This window comes from Diabrotica virgifera, chromosome 4 (assembly GCF_917563875.1).
Source record: "Diabrotica virgifera virgifera chromosome 4, PGI_DIABVI_V3a".
In the NCBI taxonomy this organism is placed as follows: Eukaryota; Metazoa; Arthropoda; class Insecta; order Coleoptera; family Chrysomelidae; genus Diabrotica; species Diabrotica virgifera.
Genome location: NC_065446.1, coordinates 218,422,635 through 218,434,692, shown reverse-complemented (window position 1 = coordinate 218,434,692; position 12,058 = coordinate 218,422,635). Strand labels below are relative to the sequence as shown.

Genomic DNA, 12,058 nt, shown 5'->3' with positions numbered 1-12,058 from the left:
GGTCCTCCAGCGTTTCTTCGAAATGTCTGCTTATCATTTCTACCAGTTGTTCGGTAGAGTATTTGTAGTCTAGATATTTGGAATTGTTATATATCTGCAAAGCATATCTTTCCTCCGATATTCCCATTTTCTCGTGATATCTTCCATTCTGTAGCTCTTGGTTGATTTCCCTCTGTTTAACTTTCCCCCAGAAATAGTTGAGAAATTTATTTTCGAAATCTGTCCAATTTTCAAACTCATCTTCTTTACTTTCATACCATAACGCTGCTCCTTCTTTCAGATGGTTTCTAATTGTTTCTTTGCAGTCGTCAAAATATCTAATATGTTGCAATTTGGTTCTCAAATTTTTAACAAATGGTACTGGGTGTGTTTTTCTAATATCCCCGCCAAATTGTATTTTCGCGTCGCTTGTACCATGGATAATCATTTCCCTTCTTTCTCCACAATTCTGTTGATTCTTGAGTTCCGCAATTTGTTTTTCGTTTTGCTTAAATTTTTCTTCTATTTCTCGCCTGTCTTCTTGTATTGCATTTTCAAATTTGCTTTCTAACTGTTCTAATTCCATCTTCTGCACATTCTTAATATCCTTCATTTTAGTTTCTATTTCTTCTCGTTGCATCTCCAGTTTCCTTTCTGTTTCTTCTCTAACTTTTTCTAAACAGGCTTTCATTTCATTTTCATATTTTTCCAAACGCTTTTTCAATTTGCCATCATTCTCTTCCAATTTCTGTTCTATTCTCTGTGATATTTCTCTTTGTGTTTCTTCCATGGCTCGTTTTGATTCCTGTTGATTTTCTTGCATTGTCCTTTTTGTTTCCTGTTGATTTCTATCCATTTTTTGTGACTGGAGTTGCATCAGTTGCAATAGTTTCTCTATTCCTGTTAATTCCTGTTCTTTTCTCTCCATAATCGTTGTATCTCCTTCATTATCCAACTTCAACAATTTTTTCCTCTTCTCTGTTTTCTTGCATTTTGCTTTGCCTCCTTGTGGTCGACATGTTGTTTCTTTTCGTTACTGTTTTCTTTGTCCCCGCCAAATGTGAAATTTTACAACACTCTATAAGTTGCAGAACACGACAAATATTTCTCCCCAAATTTAATAAATTTTCGCCACAAATATCAAATATGCAATCAGTAAATTTCAAAATAAATATCAAATGTACGATTGGTAAAAAAAAATCAAATAATTCAATGGCAGTAAATATCCAATACCTACGATCAATCCATAAATCAAAATTATTTTTACACCTGGAAAAATTGTCAAATTATCTCTGGATCACCTGTAGTTATTCCTTATCTCTTTCCCTACCATCAAATGCAAAGCTGCGATATTTTTAAGCCACCACGTTCTGGGCTCCAGTTAATGTGATATTCAAAGATCGGTGTGCTCAAAGCACTTGATTAGATAATTAACTAATTAATTAAATTTAATTTTAATGATGCACTTATGATTTAATCACACTATTTAATGCTCTAATCTCAGGGTTTTATATTCTCGTGCTTCAATATCTCCTTTGCTTTACATATGATAAATAAGGTCAAAGATTAACGGAATAAAACACATATATGGTACAAAAGCATCTATTGAAATAAATTCACCCTCACAATATCCTCTAAAAATAATATCTCCTATTCTGATTATTGAAATAACCCTACCACTATCTAAAGTACTTATTGAAATTTGCGTTATGAATAATTCTACAAAAAAAATAAAACTGTCTCTCGGATGATGAGTTGTCCAAATTCTTGTCTCTGGTCGCCTACAATTTACTCTTAGCAGCCCCCTATGTAGTCAGCAATCTCGCAACAAATTATTGCAAGCCTATTGTCATTAATGACCCCCTACAGATGCACGTATCTTTCAAAAAACAATGCTAGCCTTTTCTCCTCTCGATAAACTGAATCTATTTCTCGTTCCGGCATGCAACGGTGACTCTTGGAATATAAGTAGAACAATATAACTTACAATGCTTTACGTGATGAGCTTCCGTCAGGACACTTATTTCAACAAACTCACAACTATTCACTTATCTGCCTTACTAATTCAGGAGACTCTTAGAGATCACCACTAGTCGACTTAACGATCATTTAACAACTGACTCTCCTTCCACCCTCTAACATTTCGCTAAACTCCCATTCTTCATACCTAGCCCCTCCTTTTTCCTTCTTCACCAATCCGAGTTCCTCAATTTTATCCCCATCTACCTTTCAGATAACAAACACCAATTTTCCCTACCATTAGAAATTTCCTAAAACTAATTACATGCCAATCGGTTTTTTTTTCCTTTCTTAATATCTAAACAAAGATTACATTCATTTAAATTTCTAAATACAATTGTTCCCTCGCCGCAAAAGTCCATTTGGGAAACCCGGTCTCATTGTCCAAACACATAACCACTTTCTTATCATACTAACTGTACAAAGAAAATACTTAATCCCTATTTAAATTTTGTTTACCTACGGCCATCCAAAGATAATTGACTTTCATTTCTTCGAAATGAATTTTGGTATATTTTTATTATAGGTTTTAACTTTTCTAAAATATTAAGATCGAAACCATATTAATTCAAATTTTACATATCTTAACAATATATATACCTTTATAAAGGATTTACTATAAAAAGACAAGGTTGGTACTTCATAATCATGATAATCGTACCGAAATTATCATTATAGTTCACGAAAACGTTTCACAAATGAATCCATACAAATCATCGATTCCTGTAGAATTGCAGACCAGTGACGGCTGGTCAGAGGAGGCAAGGGAGGCTTAGCCTCCCCATAAATTTTTTACACATGCTACACTGTTTTGTTTACTTTGCTATTTTGCTTCGCGTTAAAGATATCGGAAAAAGTTATTTGAACAAGTTGTTCCAAATAATGTTCTAACTTCACATACCAAATTTCATCACAAAATTCGCACTTTTAGTTTTTTCATTATTTGTTGTCAGGATCCTAAAATTGGAGCGGAGGCTGCTGGCCGCAAAGTCTCACTTGCTAATGCTCCGCGCAGCCCAGCAGCGTTTAAGGAGACCCGGTCTCCTTAGCGCGGCTGATCGGCCAGCAGCCTCCGCTGCAATGTTAGGATCCTGACTACAATAATTAAAAAACTAAAAGTGCGAATTTTGTAATGAAATTTGGTATGTGGGGTTAGAATAATATTTCGAACAACTTGTTCAAATAACTTTTTCCGATATCTGTAATGCAAAGCAAAATATCGGTAATTTACCGTGTTTTTGGATTCGCAGTAGGCTGCTTTTAGAATTAAAAAAATTCAGTTGATTATCTTAAAAAATCTGAACCTTCAACCTGTATGGACTGCAAAACTTCAAATCTTTATTTATTTTGATATGCATATCTACTTACAGTGATAGAATTGTTAACAAATAAACGACACAAACTTTGGTAATACACTTTTACATTGATTAGACTAACTAAACTTACGTCCATAGAAATCGGCCCACTTAAAAATTTGGTCATTTTTGATGTCTCATATTTCCTAAAGCTGTTGGCCGATTTAAGTGATTTTTTGAACATGTTATAGCCTGATTCTTTAACAATATCACTGTATTAATATTGTTGCTAAACAGGTACATTCTCATTGTACACCGGGTGTACCAATCAAACTGTGTTTTTTCTTAAAGTTCGCATCACCCTGTGGAATATTCTAGCATTTACAAAATACTGAAACTAGAACCCAGCTATAGCCTCAGGCTTTTTTAACATTCCGTTTTTTGAATTATTGGTTTATGATGGATAATAAAAAAGTTAGGTACTTTAACAACTAGACATGTTCTTCATCAATACAGGGTGTTTCTAAATAAGTGCGACAAACTTTAAGGGATAATTCTACATGAAAAAATAATGACAGTTGATTTTATAAACGTATGTCTGCAAATGTTTCGATTCCGAGATACGGGATGTTGAATTTTCTCTTACAATCTGAGAATTTATTTTATTGCTTTAAAACCGGTTGAGATATACTAATGAAATTTGGTGGGTTTTAAGACGTAGTTATTGCACATTTTCTGATATACAAGTAAGAGTTTTAATATTCACCATTAGAACGCATACGTGTAATATCACTGATCATATTACCCGTATGCACGCTAATGATGAATATAAAATTCTTAATTTTATGTGAAAAAATCTGCAATAACTAGCTTTTAAACCTACCAAATTTCATTTGCATATCTCAACTGGTTTTAAAGCAATAAATAAATAGTCAGTTTGTAAGAAAAAATTCAACATCCCGTATCTCGGAAACGAAACATTTGCGGACATACGTTTATAAAGCCAACTGTCATTATTTTTCATGCAGAATTACCCCTTAAAGTTTGTCGCACTTATTTAAAAACACCGTGTATTGATGAAGAACATGTCTAGTTGTTAAAGTATCTAACTTTTAATTATCCAACATAAACGAATAAATCAAAAAGCAGAATGTTAAGAAAACCTGATGCTATAATTGGGTTTTAATTTCAGTATTTTGTAAATGCTAGGCTAGAATATTCCACAGGGTGATGCAAACTTTGAGAAAAAAAAACACAGTTTGATTGGTACACCCGGTATACAATGAAAATTTACCTGTTTAGCAACAATATTATTATAGTGGTATTGTTAAAGAATCAGGCTATAACATGTTTAAAAAATCACTTAAGTCGGCCAACAGGTTTAGGAAATACGAGACATCAAAAATGACCAAATTTTTAAGTGGGCTGATTTCTATGCACGTAAGTTTATTTTTAAAATGATATGATATTATGAAATTGTGAATTATGATGATATTATAAAATGTCAATAAAAAATGGTCAAAAAAATGTGGCCTTAAATTAGATTTATTGGCGGATTTTTTTTGCTAGTGCAAATTTGTCTAGATATTTTACAGTTAGGTATAGCCTCCCTTATTGTAAAAACCACGAGCCGCCACTGTTGTAGACAGCAGAACACAAATATACAGAATAATACAAAGATTACCTGAAGAAATAATTATAATTATTATAAAAAGATTCTTTTTCATAGGGGTCTTTTAAGTAGGGGTCTTGTAAAACGTTACTGTGCCTTGAAACAGGCTAAAAAATCACAGCCTAAGTATCGCAAAGTCCGACCCTGTCGTTATGGATAGAAATTCGACGTAATGTAACACCCAAGGCGTTTCTCATAGACCACCCGCAAAAGCGAAAAGATTAATGTTCTACGAAATGCTAGATGCCTAAGTAGGTCATTTGGCTATTGCAGTAAGTAGAGATACAAAGAGGGCTTCGGAGACATGTTTCCTAGGAGTTGTTTACTTTGCAACAGGATGTGTCTCATAAAATAAGAATAGGAGATATTGCTAAGTGTCTGAATTATAGAAATCTAGGAACCCCACAGAAATTGCAACGCAGTAAATTTCGTGGAAATCCTTAAATGGTTACAAAAAGGACAGCGATTGTGATTGGCTGAAAAAGAAACTTATGACCATAATAGGATGGCCTAAGTATTACTTTCCAACTATCCGATTGGTAGGGAAATGTTCGGAATGATGACTATTGGTCAAAGTAGGTTATAGCTGTCAGAAAGGGAGGTGAATTTAGGCGAGAAAGAAATCTTGTCCGAGATTAGGACAAGAAGAATGGAATTAAGTTTTAGAAGTCATGCAGTAAAGACGTGCATTTTTTTTTTGGCTGTGCCGAGTTAGGCTCAGAATGGAATCTTGAGGATTCTGTAGTGAAAAGTCACAAGTGCGATATGTTGTCGTAAATACCATACCGGTATATTCTTTGTGTTGTGTCCGGTACAATAATGGAATAGTATTCCTAGTACGGCGTTTAGTATGTCTCTTGCAAAAATAACTACTTAATTCAACCTTCGCGGACGTAGCTCCCGTTTAGCATGCCTTCTGCAAATTAACTTAATTCAATCTTACCGGAACGTGGTTCCCGGTCTTTTGACTAAAGACAATAGTCTAAACAAAGTATGTTTTATCATCGAGTCAGTGTAATGTATCACTAATAATTAAATACGCAGTTACTTTCTTTTCATAAAACAGACTATGGAATTTTTATTTTTCATATAAATAACAGTTATGTAATGGTACTTTAAATGTAAAGTGAAAGTGAGTTCGTCGCAACAACCAGAGCTCTAAAGAGCTAACCGATCCAGCACTACAGCAGCAACAGATAGATTGTTCACCAGGTATTTGTGATAAACTTTATAATTCCTGTTTTTCTTTTTCGAACTTTTAACGAAACGCGAAAGACTTAATTTCTTTATTTTTCTAATCAGATCAGTTTTTTTTACAATTTTCTACCTGAATAAATAATGATAATTATGTTTTAAACTTATTTCTTATTATTATCTTTGCACAATCCATCTCTGATCTTTCTTGTAAGAGGACAAGCAGACTACCTCAGACACCAAGGGTAAGTACCGTTACTATACAGAGGGATACCATTTTAAGTAATTTTTTGTAAATCTTATATAAATATATAGTAATAGATTTTGATCTATTAATGGCGCCCAAAAATTGATAATGTCTTTTCTTTATCTTAAATATTATTGTAAGAACTCACTTCCTAAATTCTCTGAGACTAGAGCTACCGGAGCATTAATAAATTATGTAGCACGAATTTTGTCAAGTCTATGTATATCATTATGTTTATCTAATTTGTCGTGCTTCAGCCTCATAGGGGCGGGAATGGGGGTGCGAACAATGCGTTACGTAACATTATTTTTGACTTAAATAAAAAAACTATGGAATTAAAATCTCACAAAAATTGGTAATCCTTTTCGATTTTTCGTTATTGTTTTATATTTATACGACTAATCCAACTTATGGTAGGGGAGCCCAAGCGGAGATTTTTGCAATACTCGAGCGCGTCAGATTATTAGGTACATGGGTAGAAACCTTGTACCCTGAAAATGTACCTCTACCATATATTGGCTCTTAATGCAGTGGGGTTCGTTAAGGGGGGGGGGCGAAAAAAATATATCCTTAGAAAAACTCGAAATCGTCAGATTAAGATTAGGTAAGTTAAGTACATGCAAAACAGTGTATACTTAAATAATCTGACGATTTGAGCGGGGTGTAAGGTAATGGGTAAGTCCCAAAGTTTCACAAGGAAAAAACGAATATTTCGCGAAATGAATGACAGATCGAAAAACTAACAAATACGTGCTCAATATTTTTCAAAAATCTATCGAATGATACCAAACACGACTTCCCACGGAGAGGAGTGGGGGGTAAATTTAATATTATAAATACGAATTCCGCGATATTTCGCGAAATGAACATCAAATCGAAAAACTGAAAACTACACTTATTCAATTTTTTTGAAAAATCTATCGAGTGGCACCAAACACGACCCCCACGGAGGTGGGGTGGGTGGTTTCCTTAAAATCTTAAATGGAAGCCCCCTTTTTTTATTGCAGATTTGGATTCCTTACGTAACGTAAATAAGTAATTTTATTCGAGACATTTTTTCGAATTATGGATAGGTGGCGCTATAATCTAAAAAACGATTGTTGGAAATGGAAAATTAAATTAAAATTGGAAAGTCCCCACTGAAATGGAAAACTTTACTTAACATTTTTGGTTTTTGGACCTACTCTTCACAACCCAATAGGTCCCGATAACGCTCGAGTGACTGCACATTTAGCATACTTTGCTCCCCTACCATTACTATAATAGCATCAAAAGTTGAAAAAAAGTGAAAATTGACAACTGCCATGTTTTGGAGGAATATAGAACGCCTGAAGATGGCTTGCAGAAACCAGCAGAAACTAATCTGGCATGGTAATATATAGCACTCACGTCTGTGAAACGAAATATTTTTTTCAAGTGATTAAATACGCGGGCGAATTCTGTTAAGCGAATGAATGCAGCCAGTCTGACCAATCCTTCAAATCTCAAGCAATCTTGTGGTACCTAGTCAGTTAGATAAAGGATCATGCAAGTTTTTACCTATTTTATGGAAGTTGTCCATGATCTGTCGCTTCCACTGTAAGGATTTAAGCAGGCACCGTATGATTTCTTTTGTCCATCACTAGAATGCAACCTCAGGAACAGAATATGTCCAACCAGCGACTTGTTACAAAAAGGGCAAATGAGCTTCTCTGCATTGTTTATGCTACAATGAAACATCCGGCATCGTCTGAGGATGTCTGATGAGCCACATATTGAATTTTTTTCCTCGCATTATTTATTGCGGGATTGGCCTAGATATTTGGCTGTTGATCAGATTTTGACCAGATTTTCAGCTAAAATGTACTCCAAAAGCGCCACCACTAACGTAAAATATTTATGTGGTTTTCGTCGATTACAAAAGAACATTCGATACGTATTATAAAAAAACTTATATTCGAAGACGAAGAAGTCGGACCAGTCGATGGGAAACTAATTAACGAATGTTACATTCAAAGGGGCGTGAGATAGGGATACATTCTATCCCGCTGTTATTTAATATCTACTCTGATATAGTTTTCAAACAGTTTTTGCAAGATAAAGATTTTGGGAGTGAAAATCAGTTGTGAATTTAATAATCCTAGATACAGTGACGACACTGTTTATTTGAGTTATTTGAGTTAATACAATGCGTAAATACGAAGGGAAGAGAAATAGGTCTAAAAATGAACATTTTAAGACAAATGTCAGTCGCCAAGTTCATGACGATGCTTCCCGTATAGATAGATCGACAAACACATTAGACACAAGAGAGTTATACTCACTTTAAATATTTGGGATGATACATTGCAGACCATCTAAAGGTTAAGACCAAAGTAAAGAAATCAAGTTTTTCTTCTTCTTCTTTAAGTGCCGTCTTCTAATCGGAGGTTGGAGATCATCATCACTATCTTTACTCTATCTACAGCTCTGAAAAGTTCTATAGAACTGCATTTAAATCAGTTATTTTTATTCTTCATCCATGATACTCTCCTTCTTCCTATCTTCCTATACTCCTTCCTCCTCTTATCTTTCCCTGTATTATCAGTCTTAGCATTTCATATCGCTGTCCCCTCATTACGTGTCCCAGATATTGTAACTTTCTTAGTTTTATTTTGTTTATTATTTCGCATTCTTTACCCATTTCTCGCAATACTTCCGTGTTCGTTTTCTTCTGTGTCCATGCTATTCTAAGCATCCTTCTGTAAGAGTGGCGTACTGAGCATGGTTCCGCGGGTTCCGTTAACATCACGAAATGTTACGTACTCTCTACTGTCTCTACGCTACCGTACGCAGTAGAAGGATGGATTTTAACAGCAGCAACTATAAAAAAGTTAGAGGGTTTGAAAATGTATGTGGATGTACCAACGCATACTGAGAATACCTTGAATAGACAGAGTGACCGATACCGAGGCATTGTGACAATAAAGAGATTGATAAAAACTGTTAAAAGGAAAAAAAAATCATATCTGGGTCATGTTTTGTGTTATGATAAGTACTCTCTCTCTCTCTCTCTCTCTCTCTCTCTCTCTCTCTCTCTCTCTCTCTCTCTCTCTCTCTCTCTCTCTCTTGTCGTTTCCCTATTACTGAGAATCGTGATTTCTTCCAATATTCCTAACAATGTTTCTCCATTGGTCTCTATCTTCAGCTGCTCTAAGAGCTTCGCAGAATGAGTTTCCAGCTGAATGCTTTCTTTGCTCAGACCATCTAGTTGGTGATCGTCCTCTTGATCTTCTCCCCGGAACGTTTCCAGAAACAATTAATAATTAATCTCTCCAAACTGTCGTCACCTCTGCGAACCACGTGACCAAATAATTGCAGAATTCGTTGCAGACATATTGTGGACAGCCTTTTTTTAATATTGAGTTGGTTTAGAATGGAAACGTTTGTCCTATGAGCTGTCCATATGCGCAGCATTCTTCTCCAGCACCACATCTCAAAGGCTTCAATTTTTGGCGCTCGCATGCGCGAAGAGTCCAAGTCTCTGCTCCGTATAGAAATATTGAGAATACAAGGGCATTCACCAGTCTCATCTTGATATTTTGAGAGATAGATCTTTCTTTCTAAACTTTAGTTAGGTGACTCATCGCATTTTTTGCCATACCAGTACGTCTTCGAACTTCTGCTTCACAGTTACCATCGTTAGTTATACTAGACCCGAGATAGACAAAGGTGTTTACTATATGGTATTCCTGTAACATGTTAGTCAGTTGAATAGTGTCGAATCTGTCGACCATCATTATTTTTGTCTTAGCTTTATTTATTTTCAGACCAACTTTATTGCTTTCGTACTCAACTCTTCGCAAAAAATCCAACATTTCTTGCTCATTTGCCGCTATAAGTGTAGTGTCATCAGTAAATCTTAAATTGGAGATTTTCCTACCAGCTACTGTTACTCCACCGGTCCATCCTCCTAAAACCATCCTCATGATATGTTTACCATAAATGTTAAATAAGTCAGGTGACAACACGCATCCTTGTCTAACACCTCTCTCGGTTTGGAATTGGTTTGAGAATTTCTGATCTAGTCGTACTGTCGCTATATTAGACTGGTCCAGATTTTTAATAAGTGTCACCAGGTGCATTGGTGCGCCCATTTCTATTAAAATTGACCACAGATTTATCCAGCTTACACAATCAAATGCTTTTTGTTAGTGAGCGAAGCATATAGGTACTTGAAATTCTTTAGACTTTTCAATGAGTTGTCTCAGGTTCAGGATTTGTTCCCTTGTATCTTTACCCTTTACAAACCCCGCTTGTTGCTGAGGTATTTGGTAATGTAGATAGGTTTTTAATCTGTTTTTGATGATATGCAACAATATTTTACTAGCATGTGTTATTAGTGACTGTTCCTTTTTTGTGTAGTAGTTCCTTTTTTGTGTAGTGGGATATAAATTGAGGTACACCAATCACCATGATAAATACAGTCTGCTACAATTTATAGTGGAAGGCAAGATTGAAGTTAGAAGATGGACGAACGAAAAAATCCTGGCTGAGTAACTTTACGATAACCTTCGGTGGATGACAGCAAAGAAAGAAGATATATCTAAGAAAATAAGGAGTATTATAATTATAAACGAAATAAAAAATTGCTTTGGCTTAAATCGCGACATAATAGACAAAACTTCTTTCGTGTTGCGAGCAAGTCCGAATCTGAAGGTCCTCTTGTCCTAGGACCACCTTTATACAAGAGCTAATTCACTTTTCAAGAAAATTTTTCACGTAGACTTTCCTTTGGAGGAAAGTAATATTTTCGTTAGTTTGTAGGCGCAAGCGTCGGCTCATTTGTCAGTCTTAAACTATGGGCGCGTATTTATAACAATATTTAGTCCGGCACGAGATTCGAATTTGAACGCGCTCGAAATCTAAATAGATTCACGCCGCGACGAGATCGCGAACATCGCTTCGATAATATAGTGGGTGTTTTTGTGTTTTGTGCCATTTGACGATAATAATGCAGGTTTGGATAGCAGCAGTTCTGCTCAGTTGTAAGTAACTTAAAAACTTCTATTAGGTATAAAAGAAATGTATCTGTAACGAAAGAAAAACCGAGTGTTGAAGATTTTTTAAAATATTATTTACTTATTTGTTATTTAATTTAAAATTGCAGAACATGAAAAGTAAGTACGTACGTATAGCTACTTATTCTTTCGTGTATCTCCTATGTCATTTTTATGCCAACTGGAGACGCAGGGGTGCTTATCAATATTTCTTCAAATATATTAATTTTTTGTAGCAATTTTCTTTATTTATTCCCATATTCCATATTTGTTGTATCTAAGTTTTACTGGTTATTAGTTCTGGATCCGTTTTTTAATTCTTTTTTTGTTTAGATCATTTTAACCATTATTATATCTTATTAAAAAAGCGTAAGTGTACCGAAGGAATTGTTTAAACTTTGTAATATATTTACTATATAACTTAACGTGAAGTAAAAACTCCCTGGTGTAGTTGGCATACAATTTTTAATGAAGAATTAAAATTTTTAAAAATCCAAAAGGATTACATTCAGAACCGTTTCGGACTTATCAGTCCATCAATGCCAAACACTGGTTGGGTTAAATGTTCTAACTACATAGTAAATATAATAAAATAGTTTGACTTAAAGTCGATGGCAATGGATTGCTTCCAGCA

The 12,058-nt window shown here is 34.8% G+C and overlaps 1 protein-coding gene across 1 annotated transcript in view; it reads left to right on the top strand.

The window, feature by feature from the left end:
• Positions 1-11,229: 11,229 nt before the first annotated feature.
• The window catches only part of LOC126883301 (xaa-Pro aminopeptidase ApepP-like), a 445,329-nt gene continuing 444,500 nt past the window's right edge, over positions 11,230-12,058 (top strand). The window contains exon 1 of the mRNA XM_050648661.1: positions 11,230-11,412. Within this exon, the coding sequence (XP_050504618.1) occupies positions 11,379-11,412 (34 nt within the window). The 5' untranslated portion in view covers positions 11,230-11,378. The remainder of the gene's footprint in view (positions 11,413-12,058) is intronic.